The sequence below is a fragment of the Podarcis vaucheri genome (genome assembly GCF_965113315.1).
Source record: "Podarcis vaucheri genome assembly, chromosome: 10".
NCBI classification, from domain to species: domain Eukaryota; kingdom Metazoa; phylum Chordata; class Lepidosauria; order Squamata; family Lacertidae; genus Podarcis; species Podarcis vaucheri.
The window spans coordinates 72807150-72832612 of record NC_138748.1 but is presented as its reverse complement, the minus strand read 5'-3'; the positions used below and the strand labels follow the sequence as shown (position 1 = coordinate 72832612).

The window sequence follows — 25463 nt, the reverse complement described above, 5'->3', positions numbered from 1 at the left end:
TGTAGGAGGTGTTAAATTTTTACACCGCCCAGGGTTTAGGTTTGATGAGGCCCTAAGCTGCTGAAGGTCATGGGGCCCTTGATATGTCCAGCTGTCCTTTGTCAACAACAAATTGCCGCTGTTTTTTGTGTGGAATATATGCTAGATGGTCATTGATGGACCTAATAGGTATCTAAAGCCATTTGCACATGTTGCCATTCAACCGGTCCATGCAGAATGTAGGCACCCTATATATAGAAATGAGCAAACCAGTGATATTTTAGGGAGCAGGCGGGGCCCATGATTTACATCATAGGAGCCTGCAAAACACAGAACACTGTTGTTGTATATAGGTTTTATTTTATTTGTTATCTTATATTTTGGATATGTACATCCAGGGTTTTTTCCCCTTTATTTTTTTGGGGGGCCCCCAAGAGAGTGGGGCCCTAAGCGATAGCTTGTTTAGCTTATACGTAAATCCGGCACTGACACCACCCCTTCATCTTAGGATCATGCGGTGGTTCTTGGAAAAAAAACACCCATAAAATTACTCGGCGTTTTCATTCCCTTTACTAATTCGTTTGATTGTTGCTTCCCTTCATGCATTCGGTCATTCAGTCCACCAATCCACCAATGAATTATTCATTCGTTGAATTTGTGACCTGCTTTTATTTTGCCCAGGGCAACCTAAAGCAACACCCCCCAAGCCACCTAGATATAGCATTAAAACCAAAAGGAAACGACCCACCCAACTCCAAAAGATTTGTTCCTTTAATTGATTGGTTGATTGATTCCCTTCATTTGGCGCCTCTGGTGCACATGCTCTTCAGATGAGCTCTTAGGACTTCCTAACTGCTCCCCTCCCAGCCCGCCTTATTCCCGTGACTCTAATTGAAGCTCTACTTTTAATATACCGTGTTTTAATTGTGGCCACCTGCCCAGGGGAAGAGCAGATAATTAACAAAAACCATAATAACAGTAGGATGCATTTGGCATCAGTGTAAAAATACGGGGTGGAGACCGGAGTGAAAACAGTTGCTTTATTTCAGGCATTTATGTACTGTCTGATAATCAGAATTTCTAAGAGGCACACGGGAAGCACGTGCAAAGAACAGGATAGCAACTTTGTAAAAGTTTGGTGTGTCCCCCCCCCCGGGGCTGTTTTTCTTTTTCTATTTCTCTCTCTTATTTATGTCTCACCATGTTTAGTGCACATATAATTATGTACTTTTTAACTGTCAATAAAGATGTCGGGGGGGGGGAGAGAACAGAAATGGTTTACGACTGGAAGAAAGGGGCGTGCCCTTAAAATACACGCCTTTCCTGTGGTGTGTTTGGAAATTCCCTTGAGACACATGGAACAGGTGGTTCATGAATTGATAAGTGATAGTAGATTCTGCAATCTTGTCCAGCAGGACAGAAAGATTTTTTTAAAAAAAATAATAACAGTTTCAACAAAACAAAATATCAAAACATCTCATTATCCCCCCCCCCCATTTCACCTCCCCATCAAACCCTGCCTCCCTCCTCCCCGGAGACCTCTCTCAGCTCCTCCCTCTGATTTCTCAACTCATATTGTTCTCTGCATACTGTAAAATTGTATAAATCCTTATCTATCTACTATGTTAACAATCAAGAAATTTGTGTATGTTTATTCAAAACCTGCAAAGGAGTCCAATTCATTTCGTTGTCTTTTTAAGTAATGTGTGAAACGTTCCCATTCTAGGACAGAAATATTTAAAAAAACATTATTTCAGGTGTTTACGTAGCATGTTTGCAAATCGCCTTGGGACACATGTAAAAGTTGATATGTAAATTGATGATAAATGGGTAAAGAGGGAGTCTTCAGCATGGGGCAGAAAACAAGATGGAGGGTTCTAAAGCCAGGCTGCTTGGTTTTGCCAAGGTGTGGAGCCTGATGGTGGGTTTGAACCCTGGTCTTCCAGGAGGTCATAGTCCCTACACTCTAACCCAGAGCTTTCCAAACTGTGTGTTAGTGGACAGGTGTGTTGCTCAAACACTCCCTGCCACTCAAACTGAGTGGGGTTAGCTCAAACTCTGGTTTACTAGTAAAACTGAATTACTTTGTTGTGAAATGACGCATATCTGAAAAGCATACGTCGCCAATGTGGGGTGTTTGGAAAGCTCTGCTCTAACCACTGTACCACACTGGCTCCTGTTCTTATTGGGTGGGATTATGCAAGTCTCTCTCTTCTTTATTTTGGTTATTTGTTATCTGAACAGCAGGTCTTCGAACAGCGGGCGGAACCCGAACCTTCATGCCTAAAATGCATTAAACCCCTGGAGTGTGGGTCTGTTCTGGATGGGATTTGCTGCCATGGAGGACGTGGAGTCTCGTTTCGTGCACTTCCTCAAGCCGATAAGGGACCTCACTGCGAACTGGGCGGTGGATGTGGCAGCTCAGCTGGGAGAGTACCTGGAGGAGGTAAGTGCCTCCATTTGCTCCTGCTTTGAGGGAGAGCATGTGTGCAGGGAACTGCTTTGGCATGGGAATCTCATTCTACCTATGGTGTCTCTGCCACTGCAGAGTGAAAGTCTCCTTCTGAACAATACGACCAGCGAGTGAATTTAAGACTATAGATTGAAAATCAAATACGTAATGGAAGGAGATATTTGATACTTATCAAAAGGATGGAGGGAAGTTCAGATTGTGTGTTGTTGTTGTTTTTTCCGGATGTGTGGTTTTTCTTTTTCTTTTTCGTAATTTTTTCTCTGTATTTTCATATATGTCTCTTTTTTGTGTATAACTTTAATAAAAATGCATTTAAAAAAAAAAAAGAAAGTCTCCTTCTAGCTGCGGGCGGGGCTTTAAAGGAAGAGTAGCACCTGTCTTCTGTGTCCAGGGCAGCTGTCTGCCAGCTCCATCTGGTACGCAGGCTGAGATCCTCCCTGCCCACAAAACTGTCTCACCAGAGTGGTGCGTGCTCTGGTTATCTCCCGCTTGGACTACTGCAACGCGCTCTATGTGGGGCTCCCTTTGAAGGTGACCCAGAAACTGCAACTAATCCAGAATGTGGCAGCTAGACTGGGGACTGGGAGTGGCCGCCAAGACCACATAACACCAGTCCTGAAAGACCTACGTTGGCTCCCAGTACGTTTCCGAGCACAATTCAAAGTGTTGGTGCTGACCTTTAAAGCCCTAAATGGCCTCGGTCCAGTATACCTGAAGGAGCGTCTCCACCCCCATCGTTCTACCCAACACTGGGGTCCAGCACCGAGGGCCTTCTGACAGTTCCCTCACTGCGAGAAGCAAAGTTTCAGGGAAGCAAGCTATGGGAGATCCAACATGTCTCCATTTGTTCCCTGTTAAATTGGGATATAAGCAGTACCCTTAGTTGCTTTTCGATGCTGATATGATTGAAGAACAAAATCAAACAAAGCTCTTGCTGTCTGTTAGAATTACTTTGCCGAAACAGAATCTATTATTCCTGTATTCTCTTGTCACCTCATGTATTTATTTATTTTTTTAACCCTGCAGCTGGCGCAGATCTGCATTTCATTTGATAATGGAAGAACCACCATGAACTTTACAGAAGCAGCAATGCTCATCCAAGGTTCTGCCTGCATCTACAGTAAGAAGGTGAGGTGGCTATCAAGAATGCTCAAACTAGATGGACCGTGGAACTGCAACAAAATTGATTGGCTTAGCAAACCTCCATTCTTGCCTCTAAACCTGTTGCCTTTTTTCCCTTTTTTTCAGGTGGAATCTCTCTACTCACTGGTCTTCCAGGCACTTGATTTCATTTCCAATAAGAAGTTAGTTGAACTTTTTTTGAGGGGAGGGAAGATTTTCACTTCGGAGTGGCTAGAGCTCTTCATATTTCTGTCCTGGAATCCCTCACCTTCCTCTGCCCATTGTGCTGCCTTTGACTTAGTTACAGTCAAACCTCGGTTGTCGAACGTAATCTGTTCCAGAAGCCTGTTCGGCTTCCAAAATGTTTGACAACTTCTGCGCAGCTTCTGATTGGTTGCAGGAGCTTCCTGCACTTATGTGGAAGCTGCGTCAGACACTCGGCTCCCGAAAAACGTTCGAAAACCGGAGCATTTACTTCCAGGTTTTTGACGTTCAGGAACCGAAACGTTCCAAAACGGAGGTGTTCGCGATCTGAGGCTTGATTGTATTGCCAAGATAGCTTTGTCTCTCTCCATTGTTTTTTTTACTTTAGACAAATCTTTTAAGTTGTCAGGTGTACTTTTTTCTAATATTGGCAGTAAAAATTTGGTTAGTGGAGCTGAATAGCTTCCTTTTCTGGAAGTTTTCTGGCATTGAGAGTGCTCTAGGTTTATGTCCTCATATTGTGAAGGAGCAATTTTGTTTTGCTGCTTCCAAATGTTTGCCTCTTTTGTCTTAAGTTGGCATGTCTTTCGCTTGCTCGTTTCCTGCTGCCTCGTGTTATGACCGTGGGGCTAGGTGTTTCCACCATTCATAGAATCATAGAGTTGGAAGAGACCACAAGGGCCATCGAGTCCAACCCCCTGCCAAGCAGGAAACACCATCAGAGCACTCCTGACATATGGTTGTCAAGCCTCTGCTGAAAGACCTCCAAAGGAGGAGACTCCACCACACTCCTTGGCAGCAAATTCCACTGTCGAACAGCTCTTACTGTCAGGAAGTTCTTCCTAATGTTTAGGTGGAATCTTCTTTCTTGTAGTTTGGATCCATTGCTCCGTGTCCGCTTCTCTGGAGCAGCAGAAACAACCTTTCTCCCTCCTCTATGTGACATCCTTTTATATATTTGAACATGGCTATCATATCACCCCTTAACCTCCTCTTCTCCAGGCTAAACATGCCCAGCTCCCTTAGCCGTTCCTCATAAGGCATCGTTTCCTTATGACTCTCTGTTTGTTTTATCATAAGAACAATTCCAGAAACACAGCTCCTCTGACGTGCTAGCTTCCTTGCTAGCAAGGAGAGGTGTCATTGTTTTGACATAAAACCACATTTGTCTATGTACTTTGAAACCCACCTACCCCACCATTTGTAGATAGAAATGATCAGTGCAAAGAATTTTACACTGGCTTATTTTTCTGACTGCATCCAACCAGTCATTACTATAGCTGTAAGTAGGCAGAAAGTTCTGTGGTACCAAAGACTCGGGACCGCAATACCTCAAGGACTGCCTCTTCCCATATGAACCTTCCCGGTCCCGGAGATCATCTGAGGCCCTCCTTCGTGTGCCTCCTCCTTGAGAGGTCCGGACGGTGGCAACAAGAACAGGGCCTTTTCTGCAGTGGCTCCCACTCTGTAGAATGCTCTCCCCAGGAAAGTTTGCCTGGCGCCTTCATCCTGAACCTTGCCTGTAGTATTGCCTCGTAACCTGGATTCTGAAATTGCACTCTTCGGGGGGACTTTCATTGGCTTGAAAAAGAGAGGGATTAAAATTTAAAAAACAACAATTTGCTCTGATTTTCCTTTTCTCGTGACTCTTTCAACTCCCACCAATTAGGCGTGAGAAGCAGGCTGCATCAGTAGGAGAAGATGGAGTTGACAGAGATGTCAGCAATGGACCAGCAGCAGAAGAGGAAAAGGTGAGGCCCATTGCCATTGTGCAAGAGAATGTGTCCATATTCTCTCTCCCTCTGCAGGCAAAGCTGTTCTTTTGACGGGGCCAAAGGCAGCAACAGAAACTGGCTGCAGATGGATTCTGTCAGAGCAACGCCAAAGCAGCTCTTGCCTGTGGCTGTTCTGCTTCATCCATCTGTAGAACAGCCTTTGCCAACCTGCCAGCCTTCAGATGCTGGGCTACAGCCTCCCATCAGCTGAAGGGATGTCCTAGTTTAACTGGGGGGGGGGGCACCAGGTTGGCAAAAGCTTTAATTTTTGCTCTTGGTGATGACTGTAGGCTTCTTCTAGTTGCAGAAACGTACAGGAAAATGCTGCCAGTAATCTCTTTGTATAAATTCCAGAGGGGCGGCTGGGCTTGCCTGCTCTAGCAGAAGCAACATTGGAGTCCTGCAGCTCCTTTAAACCTCATAGAATTGTAGATTCGGTTTCGGTCCGGTATACCTGAAGGAGCGTTTCCACCCCCATCACTCTGCCCGGACACTGAGGTCCAGATCCAAGGGCCTTCTGGCAGTTCCCTCCCTGCGAGAAGTGAGGTTGCAGGGAACCAGGCAGAGGGCCTTCTCGGCAGTGGCACCCGCCCTGTGGAACACCCTCTCTTCAGATGTCAAAGAAATAAACAACTATATGACATTTAGAAGACACCTGAAGGCATCCCTCTTTAGGGAAGTTTTTAATGGCTGATGGTTTAATGTATTTTTAATCTTTTGTTGGAAGCCGCCCAGAGGGGCTGGGAAAACCCAGCCAGATGGGTGGGGGAGAAAATAATAATAATAATAGTAATAGTAATTTTTAGAGTTGGAAGGGACCACAAGGATCATGTAGTCCAACCCCCTGCAATGCAAGATTCTTGACCTTGAGATTGAGTTTCAAGCACTGCTGACCTAATGAATGCTTTATGGCATAAAGCAGCTCAGGGCCCTCATTTACGGAACCACCTCTCCTGGTCTGCCCCACAGAGGACCATGAATAGCCCTAGTTTAGAGGTCCCAGGCCCTAAGGAAGTCAGACTATCCTCCACCAGGGCCAGGGCCTTTTCAGTGATGGCTCCAACCTGGTGGAATGCTCTGTCCCAGGAGACTAGGGCCCTGCAGGATTTAATCTCCTTCTGCAGGGCCTGTAAAACAGAGCTATTCCGCCTGGCTTTCAATTTGAACTTAGCCTGATCTTTTATTCCCCTTCCTTCCCTCCCCCTCTGCTTTCTCTGAAGATTACCCGCTCTGGCATCCCACAGCTAATTCTCCCCTGGCCTCCTCACTGGCCCAAGTAGGACCAATTCAGCCAGCTAGCCCTGGTGATTATCTAATGCTTATTTCCCCTAAACTGATTTCTGAATTTTGAATTTCATTGTTATTCATATTTTTATACTGTATTTTATGCTGCTTTTACAATTAAGTGTTTTAAATTTGTTGTTAGCTTCCCTGAGCCCGGTTTTTGAACCTGGAAGGGTGGGTTGTTGTTGTTGTTGTTGTTGTTGTTGTTATTATTATTATTATTATTATTATTATTATTATTATTATTTATTATTATTTATTGAACCGGGAAGGGTGGGTTATAATTAATTAATAATAATAATAATAATAATAAGGTTATATAGATGGAAGTCTATTTTGTCAGGTGCATGTATCTTTTTATGTTGCTTAGATACACTTAATGTCACTTCAAAATTGTAGCCTGCCTTGAGGACTAGGGATGGGGCAGGCTAGATTTTTATCTTTATTTTTAAATGGCAGCCATGGCACCTCCCATTAAAAGCAATTTAGTATGTAGCTTTGGGCAGGCTCCCTTTTCTTCTTCTGCCCTCCCACTCCTTGCTTGCCTAGGCAATGTGCGCCATTGATGGAGTTTCTCTGTTTCTCTGTAGTTCCTCTCTTTGGACGACATCCGCGATACCAGCAGAGCAAGCAATGACATGAGGGAGAACCAGAAAAATAGTGTGAGTAGCCTCTACTGTTCCCATTTTTGATGTCTGAAGATGAATGGAATGGGAGGGGTCAGGAATTCAAGGGGGGGTATGTTGAGCTTCATACAAGTTTCACCACCCCCACCCCCTCTGCCCCACTGCTGAAATTGTGAATTCGGCCACAAGTAGCGCGGTGTGTGTCATAACACATCTAAGTTTAACATGGGGAACTGTGGTTTTGGTATTGGAAGATATAATTATTAATTAAGAGAGGGAGAGGCTGAAAACAACTCCATCTATCTCAACATCTCCTCTTAAAGCCAGCTTTGAGGAAGAAATCTCAAAGCTATTTACCACACATTCCAACATCAGATAAAACAATCCAGAACAAAACATTACTGAAGAAAGTCAGATGTAGATATCCAAAGCAAAGTAATTAACAGGAAATTATAATATTATCTTAAAAGGTTTCAAAGTAAAACGTTGCAAAGAAGGTCAATTGCAGAATGCACCTTGAGCACAGCAAAGTTAAAGAAATAATTGCCTTGAATTCAAAAGAAAACATTACTAAAAAAAGGTCAAATACTAAGTGCACATTTCAAACGGCACGGTTATCAAGAGGATAAAATATTATAAGCATAGAGCATAACTGCTGCTGTCGCCACCAGTTCTGCCAATGGTGGTTCGTGGCCAGGGGCAGCTGTGGAAGCTCAGATTCGATGACCTGGGTCTGCTCCAAGAGGCAGCCAAGATGGTCTCTGGCCTCTTCAGCAGCATTGACTTTTTGTAGCTGGAGTCAGTCCGGGCCCCACCCTCCCAGGCCAGATGGGAGGAAGCCTGCAGGGCAGGGAGCAGATCTTCCAGGGCTCCCAGCCAAGGTGATGAAACTGAAGCAATGGGAAGCTGGCTTATTCTGGGTCAGGCCTTTGGTGCATTTAAGAGAGTTTTTGTCTACGCTGACAGATAGTGATCCTCCAGAGTTCAGACCAGGAACATTCCCGGCCTTGCTTGGAGATGCTGTAGATGCAAGGAGGACCTGTTGCATGCAAGGCATGGCCTACAGCCTTCCTTTCCAAGTCCCTTGCTCATAGATGTTTGTGGCCATTGAAATATCACATTGCTGTGAGTTCCAGACTGAGAACTGTTGCTTCGTGGCTGGCACAAGATGTCAGGTCAGCCGGAAACAGCATTCTTCCTACGTTCTTTTTTTTTTTTTTGTAAGATATTTATTAAGATTTCTTTAAGATATTACAATACAAAATGAAAAACAAAAAAAAACAACAACAAAAAATGATTAAAAACCACTCCATTTTTCTATTACTTATTTTCCTTAGCTTGTTTCCCAGACCTCCTCATACCTTCCTTTTTTGTATTCCAGTTCAATTTGTTGGCTCAGCAAATCCTTACCCTTTTTGTTTATCCTAATCTTTGGTCTTAAAATAGTAACATTAGATTTTTCCCTATTAACAACCCATTTTTTATATTCCCTTAAAGCATTACAGCTGGAGACCACTTAATTTCTATCCAACATCATTCTAACATTCATTAATTTTACAATATTTCTGTAGATAGTCTTTAAATTTCTTCCAGTCTTCTTCCACTGACTCTTCTCCCTGGTCTCAGATTCTGCCAGTCATTTCCGCCAGTTCCATATAGTCCATCACCTTCATCTGCCATTCTTCCCGGGTGGGTAGATCTTGTGTCTTCCAATACTTTGCAATGAGTATTCTTGCTGCTGTTGTAGCGTACATAAAAAAAGTTCTATCCTTCTTTAGCACCAATTGGCCGACTATGCCCAGGAGGAAGGCCTCTGGTTTCTTGAGGAAGGTATATTTAAATACCTTTTTCAGTTCATTATATATCATTTCCCAGAAAGCCTTAATCCTTGGGCACGTCCACCAAAGGTGAAAGAATGTACCTTCAGTTTCTTTACATTTCCAACATTTATTATCGGGCAAATGGTAGATTTTTGCAAGCTTGACTGGGGTCATGTACCACCTATAAATCATTTTCATAATATTCTCTCTCAAGGCATTACATGCCGTAAACTTCATACCTGTTGTCCACAACTGTTCCCAGTCAGCAAACATAATGTTATGTCCAACATCTTGTGCCCATTTAATCATAGCAGATTTCACCGTTTCATCCTGAGTATTCCATTTCAACAGCAAGTTATACATTTTTGACAAAATCTTAGTTTTAGGTTCTAACAGTTCTGTTTCTAATTTTGATTTTTCCACCTGGAAACTAATTTTCTTATCCAAATTATATGTCTCCATTATCTGATAATAATGAAGCCAGTCTCGCACTTTGTTTTTTAATTTCTCAAAACTCTGCAATTTCAATCTATCTCCCTCTTGTTCCAAAATTTCCCAATATTTCGGCCATTTGGCCTCCATATTGAGCTTTTTCAGAGCTTTTGCTTCCATCGGTGACAACCACCTTGGAGTTTTATTTTCCAATAAGTCCTTATATCTTATCCAGACATTAAACAATGCTTTCCTGACATTCTTCCTACGTTCTTGTGCTTTCGACCTTCCGAGTCCAGCTCTGTCATCTTTCTGTCACACTCCTGTTCCCCTAAGCCAGAAGGCCCTGCTTGTTTATGCCTCCTTTAATCACCAAGCGGACCCATCCGATTTCCCCTTTCCTGGAAGGTCTCCAACAGCACTGCGTGTGCTTCCCCCACCCTCCACTGTTCTAGATACATGAAAAGGGCTGTGGCTCAATAGCAGAACATCTCTTTTATGTGGATTAAGGGTAAAGATATAACTTAGAGATAGAGGGTTTTATACTTTCCTTTCTTCATTTTATTCCTTTTTTATGCTCTTCTATTTCTATCTTCTCACTCTATTTTGCTTTTATTGTACTCTATGTAGAAAACTTTTAATGGAAAGGGTTATTTAAAAAAAAATAGCAGAGCATCTATTTTGCTAGTAGGGCGGGGTAAGACTGAAACTCTGAACAGTGGTATCTTGGTTCTCAATCCATTCCAGAAGTCTGTTCCAAAACCAAAGCGTTCCAAAACCAAGATACACTTTCCCATAGAAAGTAATGCAAAACAGATTAATCCGTTTCAGATTTTTAAAACGACCCCTAAAGCAGCAGTTTAACATGAATTTTACTAACGAGACCATTGATCCATAAAATGAAAGCAATAATCAATGTTTTCTACTATAAAATAAATAAGACAGTATTCTAGATGATAAAAATTAAAATTATCTTTTCCTTACCTGCACTGATGATGAACGTTGTTTGGATTGGGGGGCTTTTATCCATTTCCGCAGTCACACAATCTATCAATCCGTAGCTGAACTGGGCTCCACACTGTCACAAAAACAAATTAACCGAAAAAACCTCAAAAACAAAAATGCAAAAGAAATAGCGAAAACAGAAGTGCCAAACTTAATCTGTTCCGGAACTCCGTTTGACTTCCGAAATGTTCAAAAACCAAGGCGCAGCTTCTGATTGGTGCAGGTGCCCCGGAAACAATAGCCGACAGCCGCATCGGAAGTTGGGCTTCCGAAAAGCGTTCGAAAACCGGAACACTTACTTCTGTGTTTTCGCTGTTTGAGTACTAAGCCGTTTGAGAACCAGGGTACCCCCTGTATTGCTGCTTCCAGCCAGTGTGAGCAAAACTGCACTAGATGGGCCCCAATGATCTAGCACAACGCAAGGCTGCTTCCTGTCTTCCTGTGATCCCTTTGCTCACAACTCCCAGCTAGAAAAATGGGGCACTGCCAGCAGCTGAAGAGGAGCACTCAGCTGAAGGGAAGCTCAAGAGCTCTCTAGCCTGAGATGGCCGAGTCTCCAGGAGGCCATAGGTGCTCAGCACCCCTCCTGCCCCAGAGGACGACCCCCACCGCCCCTCTCCCTAGACACGTTGGAACTCGAGTCCTTATCTTTCCAGGCGAACGACGTTGTCCCCTTGACTCCAATGGCCCTGGTTCCACCAGATGACGCAGAAAAGACGAACAATCCCCTCTTCAGGTAAGGATCCCCCGCCCCAACCTTTAATTTTCCTAGTCAGAGGGGATTCTCAATGCGCTCTGGGGGAGGCGTGCCTTCTCATGCTGCCCAGCTCTCTAGGGCTTGTCAGGAGTTCAGCCTACACTCAAGTAGGACCCTGGCAGAGACACCTGCCCGACTGGCATGTTCCCTCCCTCCTGGTCAATCGTTCGGGAGCTTCACAATCTTTCTTCAGCCCGAACATCACAGCGGCCGATGCCCACAGACATCGGCACACTTAGGGATCTACAGAGTTTGTGCAAGTTGTGTAACAGAGCTCAGCAACTCAGCATTTTGGCTAATCAGCTTTATTTACATATAAACACACACGGAGCACTGCAACATGGCTCCCTCTCTCTAGCATCAGACAGCAAAGAGAAAGAACAAAGGACAATAGTCCCACTTCACGGAGCACAGTAACACAAACATCCTGTCTCTGTCACTTCCCACTCTGTGGAGTCAAAACCTACACCGTCATGTGAAAGACAGCAATCCCATGACTGCAAACCTGGAGCAGGGATTCTAACAGGGCTGGCCTACAGACTGAAGAGGTCACTGTGTTTCCTTGCAGCCAGAAGGGGGAGAAGTTGGCGAGCCGGAAGGATTTTCACATGAACATCTGCACTCCTCAAATCACCGGCAGGCTGGAGCTGGTGGGGCTCTCGCCGATACAGGACAGGAACTGGGACCGGGGGATCGGCTCTATAGGTAGGGGCCGGCGCACAGCGCTTCTCTCTTCCCTCTTGCTCCCTTGGAGGGGGGGGATGTTAAGAGCGTAAGAAGGGGCCACATGCCTTGGGGTCGTTAGGGGGATGTTGCTGCCATGCTCTAGGGTGGCCCTCTCAGTCCCCTCTCCTTCCTCTATAGGTGTGCAGGGCCTTCTTCCAGCAGGCTCCACGCCCATGGACGTCTGCGGGTTCCGGACGCCTGTCGCTGCGCTAGACTTCTCCGAAGAAAGCGGTGAGTTGCGCCTGGCAAGACAAACGTCAAAAGATTTTGAATAAATGGACAAGTTATAGGAATTGGATAGCATGGGGGGAAGCCAACCCAAGCATCCAAATTAGAATGAATAATCTGTGCACATGGTTAGAAGAGAAAACAATTTTTGGGGGGGAGGGATCAAAGGGGAGGGAGGAAGGGGGGGAAAGTTAGGATAAATGAGTAGGAACAAAAGTATATACTGTTAGGCATAACTAATAGGAGGATGATTTTGATGCAGGTTATTGTTAGACTTGCGACTGAATGGTTCTTTTGTAAGTTATTTGAAGTGCCTGGATGAAAGTGTGATTATAAAGAATGGGGCGGGGGGGGTGGAGTTGCGCCTGGCTTTCTGGAGGCGACTGAGGGCATCTGAAAAATAAGAGCCCGTATTGGAGATGCTTAAAAAGAGGTTCCTAGACTGGAACTATTCCTCCCAGAAACCCAAAAGAGAAGGGCGCGTGCTCCAAGCAAGAGTCCTTCATTGAAATACAAATTCTCAAAGGGACAGCCTCAGAAATAAGGAGGAGTCTGCAGGGTTCCGCATCCAAAGCCATGTTTTTTGTACACTTCCAGATTACAGACGCCATTTCCTTTCCCCATTCAAAGAATCACAGCAATCTTATTAGTTGCAACCCAAAGTTGTCATCCTGAACCGATCTAAACCGTTTGGCTTTTCAGATCAGCCCTCATCATAATATCATGCGATTACGTATAACAATTTTCTGCTGTCTTTCCTTATTAAGACTTTGACTGATTTTCCTGTTCGTTAAGTCTTCCAATGTCCCCTTTCATCTGTCTACAAAACAATTGAAGGTTGATTGCAATGGCCATGCCTAGCTGATTCTCTTTTCATGCATCTACAATGGCCACGATGGATTCGAACAGTTTACTCTTTCATAGGTACCTAAAAGCAGCTACAGGCCTTTTCAGTTTAGCTAGGCCATAGACTCAAAACGGAACAATCAAAATGCAGTTTTATGAAATTATTATTTTCTCCAGCACCTGCTGGTCAGCCCAATGACCTCGTACAGGATCCTGTTCTCACAGTGGCAAACCGGGTGCGCCCAAAGGAAACCTGAACGCAGAACCCAAGCGCAAGAGTCCTCTCCCCTCCTGTGCCTTCCACCAACTGGAATTCAGAAGCATCGCTGTCTCTGGTTGTGAGGGCAGAGCAGAGCCGTAAATGGCTAATAATAAGAATAATACAATTTTATTTATACCCCACCCTTCCTGGTTCAAAAAACCGGGCTCAAGGCGGCTAACAACAAATTTAAAACACTTAATTGATGCAACAAAAAACAGCATAAAATAGAGTATAAAATGTGAATAACAATAAAATAAAAAATCAATTTAGGGGGGAAATCCATCCAGTAAACATTGGGTGATCACCAGGGCTAGCTGGCTAAATTAGTCCTACTTGGGCCAGCGAGGAGAACAGGGGAGAATTAGCTGTGGGATCCCAGAGCAGGTAATCTTCATAAAAGGGGGAGGGGGGAGGGAAGGAAGGGGAATAAAAGATCAGGCTAAGTTCAAATTGAAAGCCAGACAGAGTAGCTCTGTCTTACAGACCCTGCAGAAGGAAGTGAAATCCTGCAGGGCTCTGGTCTCATGGGACAGAGCATTCCACCAGGTCGGAGCCACTACTGAGAAGGCCCTGGCGGAGGATAGTATGACTTCCTTAGCACCCGGGACCTCTAACCTATAATCATATAGGTTAGAGGTCCATGGACCTTAAGGTCCTCTGCGGGGCAGACCAGGAGAGGCAGGTCCGTAGGTACGAGGGTCCTAAGCCACCCATAGCCCTCTCCCCCTCCATGAATTTCTCCAATCCATTTTTGAAGCCATCCAGGTTGTTGGCCTTCATGGGGGAGGGAGTTCCACCGTTTAACTTCCTTTCCCAAGGAAAGCAGTCGGTATAGGCAGCTTTGCAGCGAGAGCGCAGCCCATCCCACGGCCGCTGCTCTTTTGCCGGGCCGGAAGATCACCTCCCTCCTCTTCCTTTCTCCCTGAAGCAGGTGCAGCAGCGCCCATGGGTGACGATAACGACGACTGCGACAACTTCCTGCCAGCGCTTCCCGAAGACGTCCTGGATGGCTCGCCAGCAGGGGAGGAGGAGGAGGTCCATGTTGAGCATCAGATGGTATTTGGCAGGACGAGGGGAGGAGGAGAGCAGGAGGCTGCCTAGGCGTAGTGACAAACCCTTAGCAATCTTTCCCCTCTGCCTTCTAGAGCATCCCTCAGAGGAAAGGCTACATGCTGCGAGAGAGAAGCCCTGCCCCGGGTGCCTGCGTCAAGGTCAGGGGAACGAAATGCCCCAGCCTCGCGTCATGAGAGCCACTGTGGGGTTGTGGCTACAGCGTTCGCCTACGGCCTGGGAGACCAGAGTTCTAGTCCCCGTGTGGGTGACCTTGGGCCGGTCGCTGACTCTCAGGCCAGCATACCTCACAGGGCTGTTGTGAGGATAAAATGGGGAGAACCCTGTTTGCTGCCTTGAGCTCCTTGAGACACGGTGGGGGTGGAAATGCAATAATATAAGCAAACAAACTTGGGCAGAGGGCTGTCTTTCAGCAAACCCATCAGCTATTATTATTATTATTATTATTATTATTATTATTATTATTATTATTATTATTATTATTATTATTATTGTTATTATTTTATTTATACCCCGCCCATCTGGCTGGGCTTCCCCAGCCACTCTGGGTGGCTTCCAACAAAATATTAAAATCTAGTAATGCATCAAACATTAAAAGCTTCCCTAAAGAGGGCTGCCTTCAGATGTCTTTTTAGCTGGGTTCTCTCGTACGTTGAAAATTTGTCCCAATGTCTTGCATGTGCCAGAGGAAATTGGAGCCACAATTGTTTTGTGCTTGCCGGCATTGCACAAACATTATGAGGGTTTTGACGCCACTTTGGCCAGAGCCGGGCTCAGGATGGCTAACTCCAATAAAATCACAGCAAAAACATAATAGGGGAGAAAGAGAAGGGGGGGGGGACCAATTTTAAATACAGGTTAAAATGCAGCCTCATTTTAAAGTAGCCGATAAATCAAGACCATAAGGGGAGGGAAACATAAGGGTCAGACCGAGTCCAAACTCAAAGGCCAGGCAGAACAGCTCTGTCTTGCAGGCCCTGTGGAAAGATGTCAAGTCCCGCAGGGCCCTGGTCTCTTGGGACAGAGCGTTCCACCACGTCGGGGCCAGTACTGAAAAGGCCCTGGCCCTAGTTGAGACCAGTCTAACCACCTTGCGACTTGGGACCTCCAAAATGTTATTTGTAGACCTTAAGGTCCTCCACGGGGCATACCAGGAGAGGCGGTCCTGTAGGTATGAGGGTCCTAGGCCGCCTAGGGCTTTAAAGGTCAAAACCAGCACCTTAAACCTGACCCTGTACTCCACTGGGAGCCAGTGCAGCTGGTATAGCACTGGATGAATGTGATCCCACGGCAAGGACCCCGTAAGGAGCCTGGCAGTGGCATTCTGCACCCGCTGGAGTTTCTGTGCCTCTGTTTCTCTTCCAGGAGATGCTGGACCCCTGGCGCAGCTTGGACCCCTTCAGCTCCTCCGATGATAAACCCCTGAGGAAAGGTATCTGGAGAGAGGGAGGGAGGCTGGGTGGGTTGGCTGGCTGCAGGGTGGATTTGATTTAAATCACGATTTAAACCACTAGTCAGTAAGACTTGATTTAAATCATTATTATTTTACAGAAAGTCTCATTCTTGCTGGTATCATCTTAATATTGACAACCAGATGAAGGTTTCGTTTTTGGAATAATAAATTTTCAGAGTAGTTTTTACTGATTTGGTTATACTGTTAGAAACACATGGACAGATAATTATGAAATGATTGTTTATATTTGGACAACTTTTCTGCTGCAGTTTATTGGCAGGAGAAAAATAACCATTCCCTTAATAACAATTAAAACAATTTATTTAACTAAAACAGTAACATTGTAGCATATGCATTCATGTTTGTTAGCTGATGTGGTTAAACAGTTTTTTAAATAAAACTTAGGCTGAGTTTTAGCACACATGAAAAACTTAAAACAAATTATTATTTCCTGATTATAGCCTTTGGACTATAATGTAACTCTAAAAATAGTTTTCTGTTTAAAAGATTTTATTTTAAAAATCCAAGTTAAATAAAAAATTACAATTTTAATTATTTTTTTATTTTAAAATAGTTGATTTTTATCCACCCTGCCTGGCTGGCTGCTGCAGAACCCTCCTTAGTAACCCACCTCCCGAAAAACCATCAGTTAGACCCTGTATGGGCTGTGAGGAGAGATTTGCCCCCTGAGGTTTCCTTAAGAAAACTTATTCCATAGAATCATCGAGTTGGGAGGAAGCCCAGGGGTCTTCTAGTCTGACCCACTGCAATGCAGGAGTTGCAACTCAAGAATCCCTGACAGAGGGCCATCTAACTGCTGCTTAAAAACCTTCAATGAAGGAGAGTCCACCGTTTGTGGCAGGAAGTGTTAGAAACTCAGATATACAGTGGCACCTTGGAAGTCGAACGGAATCCGTTCCGGAAGTCTGTTCGACTTCCAAAACATTCGGGAACCAAGGCATGGCTTCCGATTGGCTGCAGGAAGCTCCTGCAGCCAATCAGAAGCTGCAGAAGTTGCATCGGATGTTTGGGTGCCAAAGAATGTTTGAAAACCAGAACAATCACTTCCGGTTTTTGATCGTTCAGGAGCCAAAACGTTCGACTCCCAAGGCGTTTGCAAACCAGGGTACCACTGTATGCTCCAAAAGGCTCCTTAAACCAGGGTTACCGTCCCCAAAACAGAATGCCTCGTTGCCATTTGGGGGCCAGACAGCTCGAAAGTCGTCATTTTTCAACACGACTTTTTGGTTCCTGAAATTCGTGCTGATTGTGCAGATAAAATATAACGGATAGCATTTGAGAGGCTGTGGTATTACTCTGTGAAAAGGTCCAGATCCAAGGATCCCCAGGCATACACTTCCAGATGGTGGAGACGTCAGGCACCGTCCTGGCCCCCGGGCATCTTCACTTGGTCCCAAAGGCCAACAGCTGGGTGCAAAATGTGCCTGGCAAATTTTGAACGCCGGTGGCACGTGACAGCCTTTGGCCATTATCTTGGTCCCTTTGTGGGACGCAGCAGATACTGGAAAGGGACGGAAAACCGGGAAAGTGTTAGACCAGGCTTCCTCAACCTCGGCCCTCCAGATGTTCTGAGACTACAATTCCCATCGTCCCTGACCACTGGTCCTGCTAGCTAGGGATCATGGGAGTTGTAGTCCAAAAACACCTGGAGGGCCGAGGTTGAGGAAGCCTGTGTTAGAAGCCTATAAAGTGTGAAACGTAACAGTAAGAGGGGAGTCTTGGCTGTTGACTGTTGGGGGTTTTCGGTGGGACTGGGAGGGCCTGTTTCTGCCCCCGTGACCCGATGTAGGAGGGCAGCCCCTTCCGCTTCTCTCTCGTTAGGCAAGCCGTTCACGGTGCCACATGCCCTGGAGAACTTGCCTGGCACCAAGCGGAAGAGGAGGCTGCCCAGCAAGCTGCAGGAATTCACGGCCTGGTTTTCAGCTACAGGTGAGTACAGTGGGGCGCGAGCGTGGGGCTGCTGTGGGATTTGACCTTGCCACCTCAGGCTTGCTGTATCCAAGAAGTCTCTGTTTCATGAACGCAGCTTGTCCTCTGTTGTGGATGTGCTTGTTCTGCCCCTGTGCCCCCCACCACGTACCGTATTTTTCGCTCAGTAAGACACATCGGACCATAAGATGCACCTAGTTTTTGGAGGAGGAAACTAAGAAAAAAAAAGATTCTGAATCTCAGAAGCCAGAACAGCAAGAGGGCTCACTGTGCAGCGAAAGCAAGGATCCCTCTTGCTGTTCTGTCTTCTGGGATAGCTGTGCAACCTGCATTCTCTCCATAAGATGCACGCACATTTCCCCTTACTTTTTAGGAGGGGAAAAGTGAGTCTTATAGAGCAAAAAATATGGTAGGTCAGAGGGTGCTGCTCTTGGTAAGGCCTAAGAACCGAAGAGGAGCTTGCTAGTTCATCCCAGCTTCCTGTTCTCACAGTGGCCAACCACTTTTCCTGGGGGAAATCTGCAAACAGAACCTGAACACAAGAGCTCTCTCGCGTGGCTTCCAGCAACGGGTATTTAGTCACATCCTGTTCTAGCTCTTCCAAGTCGTCTTCTTTGGCCATCCCTCGCAGCCAAGTAAGATTGTCTTCCACAAACACGGTTTTAACAGCGAGTCCGCAAGTGACTGTGGAGGCCAATTCTGGATCCACACGTCCTTCCACAGTGGGGACGTTGGTTCCCGGGTGGGAGTTGATCCCGGTGTGGATTTGCCAAGCGTGCCTTCCTCTTAGGACCTTTCTCCCTTGCGTCCTGAGTTCGAGTGTCTTCAAAGCCCATGACACCTTTGGTAAAGGCTGTTCTCCAACTGGAGCACTTGCAGGCCAGTGTTTCCCAGTTATTAGTACTTATACTACCTTTTTTTTAGATTTGCCTTGAGAGAGTCTTTAAACCTCTTTTGTTGACCACCAGCATTACGCTTTCCATTTTTAAGAGTAGAGTAGTTGCTTTGGAAGACGATAATCAGGCATCCACACAACATGACCAGTCCAACGAGGTTGATGTTGAAGAATCATTGTTCAACACGGGTGATCTTTGCTTCTTCCACTACACTGGTAGTGTAGTTCGCCTGTCTTAGTAGTCACTCTTGCAGCTCATAGGGAAAGGGCCGTCGCTTTGCAAGCACAGCATCTCTGGTTCAATTCCCAGATAGGAATAGGAGGAACTCCTTTCCTGAAGCCCTAAAGAGCCACTGCCAGTGTCAACAACACCAAGAGAGGTGGAACAAAGGTTGGACTTGGTGTAACTACTTGGAAGTTTCATCACAACTGAGCAACATACAGATTCTATTAAATAATAATATTAACAAAATTTTATTTATACCCTGCCCTCCCCAGCCAGAGCCAGGGTCAGGGCGGCTAACATCAGTAAAATCACAATAAAAACATAATTGGGGGGGGGGGGCGGAAACCAATTTAAAATACGGGTTAAAATACAATTTAAAATGCAACCTCATTTTAATAGTAGCCCATAGATCAAAACCAGAAAGGGAGGGAAACATTAGGGTCAGACTGAGTCCAAACCAAAGGCCAGGCGGAACAGCTCTGTCTTGCAGGCCCTGCGGAAAGATGTCAAGTCCCGCAGGGCCCTAGTCTCTTGTGGGAGAGCCTTCCACCATGTCGGGGCCAGTACTGAAAAGGCCCTGGCCCTAGCTGAGACCAATCTAACCACCTTGCGACTTGGGACCTCCAAAGTGTTATTTGTGGACCTTAAGGTCCTCTGCGGGGCATACCAGGAGAGGCGGTTCCGTACATACGTGGGTCCTAGGCCGCCTAGGGCTTTAAAGGTCAAAACCAGCACCTTAAAGCTGATCCTGTACTCCACCGGGAGCCAGTGCAGTTGGTAAAGCACTGGATGAATGTGATCCCATGGCAGGGACCCCGTTAGGAGCCTCGCCGCGGCATTCTGCACCCGCTGGAGTTTCTGGGTCAGCTTCAAGGGCACCCCACATAGAGCGAGTTACAATAATCAAGCCTGGAGGTGACCGTTGCATAGATCACTGTGGCCAGATCAGGGCGGGAAAGGCAAGGGACCAGCTGCTTAGCACGGCGAAGGTGGGAAAATGCCAGGTTCTTGCATAGCATCGTCTTTCCCTTTGACCTGACGCATTGCCTGGCCTTGGAAGCGCCTCTGTGCCACCTGGAGCAGGGAGGGAGCAGGGAGGGCCGCTGAGCCAGAGAACCTCTGCCGTCTCCCTCTGAGCATGTACTTCTTCTCTCCCCAGAGCACCACAGAGCTGGCAACCAGAGAAGCAGGAAGAAAGGTGCAGTGTTCCCTGGTGAGTGGGTGCAGCTCATGGGTGGGTGGTTGGGAAGGTCACTGACCTGGGTCCTTTGTCGGTTTGCCTTCCCCTCTTCATTAGCTTGACTTTGCGTTTAATAAGAAACAAGCAAAGCTGCAGGGAGCAAGTTAGAACTATCAAAGCAGTCTCTGCATTTCTTTGGGCTCCACTCTGGGCATCTTCCAGACTCCTCTCCTTCAGGCAGTCCAATTTACAGCCTTGGGGCATTGCTCTCATACAATCCTAGGGTTGGAAAGGACCCCCAGGGGTCATCTAGTCCAACCCCCTGCAACGCAGGAATCTCAGCTAAAGGATCCCTGACAGGTGGCCACCTGACCTCTGCTTAAAAACCTCCCATGAAGGAAAGTCCACCACCATCAGAGGTTTTCCATTCCTCTGTCAAATGGCTCTCGCCATCAGAAGATTCTTCCTGAAGTTTCTTGTCATGTGACTCCATTGGGTGCTCCCCTCTGTAGTTCTCATGTGACCTCTCCTTGGGGTGGGTGCGGCATTTCCTTCTACACACACACACACACACACACACACACATATATATGGTAGCTGAGGGTTAGTCGGATCCCAGGTGTTGCCTTGCAGCCTGTGGGACACCCAACTGCCCATTCATACTAATAAAACCTGCACATGTTCCCACATGGGCGGGCAGGTGTCTCGGGACCCTTCCACAGCCACTGAGCATCTTTTCGGCACCAAAATGTGCACAAAATGTAGAAGCAGCAATGGAGCCCCTCTCCAGAGAGCTTGAAAATAGATGTGACTACAGATTTCATCATCCTTGACCCGTGGCCATACAGCCTGCTGGGAGTTGGAGTCCCACAACATCTGGGACAGGAATCGCCGTTTCTCTGTCGAGGGCAGTGGGAGATGGTTGGGTGTTGGTATAGACCCAGGGGTAGGCAACCTAAGGCCCGGGGGCCGGATCCGGCCCAATTGCCTTCTAAATCCAGCCCGCGGACAGTCTGGGAATCAGTGTGTTTTTACATGAGTAGAATGTGTGTGTTTTTTTTCAAATGCATCTCTGGGTTATTTGTGGGGCCTGCCTGGTGTTTTTACATGAGTAGATTGTGTGCTTTTATTTAAAATGCATCTCTGGGTTATTTGTGGGGCATAGGAATTTGTTCTTTTTTCCCCCTAAAATATAGTTCGGGGCCCCCCACAAGGTCTGAGGGACAGTGGACCAGCCCATGGCTGAAAAAGGTTGCTGACCCCTGGTATAGACAGTTGAGAAGGGAGCTAAGCTGAAGCCAAGCTGGGTTGGGGAGGATTTCAGAAGGGATTTTGGAGTCAGCCACATAAGAATCCGGGGCAGGAAGCCTGGGGAACAGCAAAGCAAGTTCTGCAGAAGAAGGGCTGGATGGAGAGTGGCTTTTCGCTGCTCCTTGCAAAGCTGCTTCCCAGAGCCTGGGAGCAGGACAAGGGGATTTGGGGAGGGGGAGAGAAGCTGGGCTTTGTCGAAGACTCTGTTCCTGATCCTGTCATTTCTGGACAGATCTCGAAGTCCTCTACTTGAATCATGTGAAGGAGCGCTTGGCTGCCCAGAAGAAGCTGCAGAGGATGAGGATGGTGAGGACCTTTCATTCATTCGTTTTAACTTCGCCGCCCCTGATTTCCTGCCAGTGCAGACAAGGCAGTTTGCAATCTGATGAAACACAATCTAATAGGCACACGACTTGCAAGGAGAAAAGGGTGGCAGCTGAGAGTGTTGTCTGTGTTGGGAGCCCACTCTGATCCCCGTAGAAGTGGTCCAGTTTGCTAGCATCTCTGCATGATCAAGTTTATCTAGTGCATTTTTCCTCAAGGTGGGACACACATTGTTCTTGCCCTCCTCATTTAATAATAATAAATTATTATTTGTACCCCGGCCAGAGCAGGGCTCAGAGCAGCTAACATTATATAAATAATACAATATTCGATCCCCACAACACCCCTGTGAGAGGTAGGTTAGGCTGAGAGAAGGCAGTGACAGGCCCCCGGGGTCACACAGTGAGCTTCATGGCTGAGTGAGAGGGATTTGAACCCAGGTCCCAGCCTGATACTAGCCACTACAACACTGCTGTTGTAATGCAAGAAAATTGGTGCTCTTCTTGCAAGAAGAGTCCTGGTGCTCTGGCAAGAGGAATATCTGCCCAATGCCCTCCTCCTGCCCAAATATCGCAGGTTTTGGAGACGCTTGTGAGGCTCGCTAGAGCCCTCTAAGGCCCAGGCTCAGAAGAGGAGCTACTGTCCCTTGTCTAATATTTGGGAGCAATTAAGTTCATTTCCAGTGCTGGTGGAATGGCTAGTGTGTCGGGCTAGGACCCAGGAGTAAGGTAAAGGGACCCCTGACCATTAGGTCCAGTTGTGGCCGACTCTGGGGTTGTGGCGCTCATCTCGCTTTACTGGCCGAGGGAGCCGGCCTACAGCTTCCGGGTCATGTGGCCAGCAGGACTAAGCCGCTTCTGGCGAACCAGAGCAGTGCACGGAAACACCGTTTACCTTCCCACCAGAGGGGTACCTATTTATCTACTTGCACTGGCGTGTTTTCGAACTGCTAGGTTGGCAGGAGCAGGGACCAAGCAGCGGGAGCTCACCCCGTCGCGGGGATTCGAACCGCCAACCTTCTGATCAGCAAGTCCTAGGCTCTGTGGTTTAACCCACAGCGCCACCCACATCCCTCAGGACCACTCGGTTCAAATCCTCAACTCAGCCATGAAACCCACTGGGTGATTTTGGACCAGTCACTGCCTCTATCAGCCTAACTTAACTCACAGGGTTGTTGTTGGGGATTAAATGCGGGGGGGGGGGAGAGATAAGTGGGTGTGCCACCTTGAAGGAAAAAGATCAGATATAACCGCCACAAATGAATGACTAGAATAAGGCTGCTCCCACCTGGGAAGGCAAGCTTTGCTCAAAACCTCATGAAAAGTGACTGACCCTGAGCGAGAACAGGGTGACAGAAACAGGCCTGGTTTTTGTTTTTATCTTTCCCCCTGAAGCAAGATGCGCAGCTGGTCAATCGGTTAGAGGAGCCCGAAGCCCTGGAGGAGGAAGAGGAGCAAGACAACGATGACGCCATGGGCGATATGGATGTCGGAGGGGCAGGTCTGTCCACAGTTTCTGGGCTGAGCGCTGGGAATCTCTCGGGCCTCTCCCCCAAAACCAGGGCCTCCATTTTCAGCCCAGAATTGGCCGTTGCAATGGGGGGCCACACGATGCTCCTTCCACACAGGTCCCCCACCCCTGGTTTAAAGCAACCGGTGGAACGAAGGAACCACATTTCTGGACGCCCAATCTCGGTGCCCATTTGCCCACAGCCGTTGTGCTCAAGCCTTTCCCCAAAGGCTCCCCCCGTCGCACTTGCCTTGACCGCCCCCTTTCTCTGTCCACAGATGACTTTCTGGATCCCGAAGGCGCCCCCCAGGGGGAAGCTGCAGAGGAGGCACCAGTTGGCCTGATAGGTAACAATTGTCAGGTGGCGTTGTTAGCTGGGCTGGGGGCTGGGCCTGTAAGAATAGCTGGAAGCTGGTCAGTTAACCCACAGCCCAATGGGGAGCAATTGGGGGGGGGCAAATCTTGGGTTCAGCACTGAGCAGCTGATTATTATTATTATTATTATTATTATTATTATTATTATTATTATTGTTATTATTATTATTATATTTATTTATTTATACATACATACATACATACATACATACCCCGTCCATCTGGCTGGGTTTCCCCAGCCACTCTGGGCGGCCTCCAACAGAACACTAAAATACAATAACCTATTAAACATGAAAAGCTTCCCTAAACAGGGCTGCCTTCAGATGTCTTCTAAAAGTTTGGTAGTTATTTTTCTATAAACAAAAAACTATAAAAATTACAAACAAACACATCAAAATCGAACAAATCCCCGAACCCAACCAAATATCCATTCCACCCCCCCCCCCCGCAAAAAAGAACATTTTAAAAAGAACTCTGCACCGCTCCGAGTCCTCCTGGGCAGCAACAGCAGCAATGGCAACCATCCTTATGAGGCCTGTCAGGCCCTGTCCTGGGCCAGGTGGTGAGTGGCAGGAACGGGGGGCCCTTAGGCACTTACGCAGGGGAACTATTTGTGTTATTTCTGTTATTTGTGCCAAAGAGCCCTGTGGGGCATAGCCGAATAATTTGGCTGCTTTGCACAACTCACAGCTGCGGGTTGAGAAAGATACCTAATGAATATTTATCCTGCACCAACTGGTGACCAGGGAAGCCTAGGCTTCGAAGTGTGTTGGGGGTGCAGTGAGTGAGTGGCCCCATCAAGAGAAGGCTCTGACCTGTGGTTGTCTGGAGACAATGGAGGAATGCACCTTGGGGGTGCAGGAGAGACATGTTTTGTTGCAGCTGGGGCAGGTGAAGGCGTCCAGTTGTGCTGCTGCTGATGCCCCATGCTGTTTCTTCTCTCTGAGCTCCTCCCAGCCGTCATTCCTCCTCTGGTCACTTCACTGCTATGAATGCACAACTTGTCCACCTTCAGCATACGTGAAGAAGCATCTCCACCCCCATTGTTCAACCCAGACATTGAGATCCAGCGCCGAGGGCCTTCTGGCGGTGCCCTCACTGCGAGAAGCAAAGTTACAGGGAACCAGGCAGAGGGCCTTCTCGGTGGTGGCGCTCGCCCTGTGGAACGCCCTCCCGTCAGATGTCAAGGAGATAAACAACTATGAGTTTTAGAAGACATCTGAAGGCAGCCCTGTTTAGCGACGTTTTTGGTGTCTGACATTTTATTGTGTTTTTAATATTTTTTGTTGGAAGCTGCCCAGAGGGGCTGGGTATAGATAATAAATGATGATGATGATGATCCAGAGCACCTATTTTGAACCCCAAAGGCTCCAGATTTAATCTCCAAGTGGGAGACTCCCCACCTGAGGAGCAGCTGCCAGTCAGTGCCCAGAGTAGCTGGGGAAGCCCAGCCAGATGGGTGGGGTATAAATTACAGTGGTGCCCCGCAAGACGAATGCCTCGCAAGACGAAAAACTCGCTAGACGAAAGGGTTTTTCGGTTTTGCGTTGCTTCGCTAGACGAATTTCCCTATGGGCTTGCTTCGCAAGACGAAAACGTCTTGCGCTTTTTTCTTAAAGCCGCTTGAAGA

At 46.9% G+C, this 25463-nt stretch overlaps 1 protein-coding gene across 4 annotated transcripts in view; it reads left to right on the top strand.

Annotated features, from left to right (window-relative positions):
* NCAPH2 (non-SMC condensin II complex subunit H2) overlaps nucleotides 1-25463 on the top strand; it is a 33304-nt gene that overhangs the window by 417 nt on the left and 7424 nt on the right. Inside the window, exons 2-17 of one of the 4 annotated variants that reach the window (XM_082238974.1) lie at nucleotides 2224-2425; nucleotides 3479-3580; nucleotides 3701-3756; nucleotides 5448-5529; nucleotides 7428-7499; nucleotides 11377-11456; nucleotides 12046-12182; nucleotides 12342-12434; nucleotides 14471-14595; nucleotides 14685-14750; nucleotides 15976-16042; nucleotides 17906-18013; nucleotides 20294-20347; nucleotides 21858-21931; nucleotides 23344-23449; nucleotides 23737-23805. In XM_082238974.1, the coding sequence (XP_082095100.1) occupies nucleotides 2303-2425; nucleotides 3479-3580; nucleotides 3701-3756; nucleotides 5448-5529; nucleotides 7428-7499; nucleotides 11377-11456; nucleotides 12046-12182; nucleotides 12342-12434; nucleotides 14471-14595; nucleotides 14685-14750; nucleotides 15976-16042; nucleotides 17906-18013; nucleotides 20294-20347; nucleotides 21858-21931; nucleotides 23344-23449; nucleotides 23737-23805 (1414 nt within the window). In that variant the 5' untranslated portion in view covers nucleotides 2224-2302. Of the gene's footprint in view, nucleotides 1-2223; nucleotides 2426-3478; nucleotides 3581-3700; nucleotides 3757-5447; nucleotides 5530-7427; nucleotides 7500-11376; nucleotides 11457-12045; nucleotides 12183-12341; nucleotides 12435-14467; nucleotides 14596-14684; nucleotides 14751-15975; nucleotides 16043-17905; nucleotides 18014-20293; nucleotides 20348-21857; nucleotides 21932-23343; nucleotides 23450-23736; nucleotides 23806-25463 lie in introns of all 4 variants that reach the window. The other 3 variants (XM_082238971.1, XM_082238972.1, XM_082238973.1) reach the window with 3 other exon arrangements.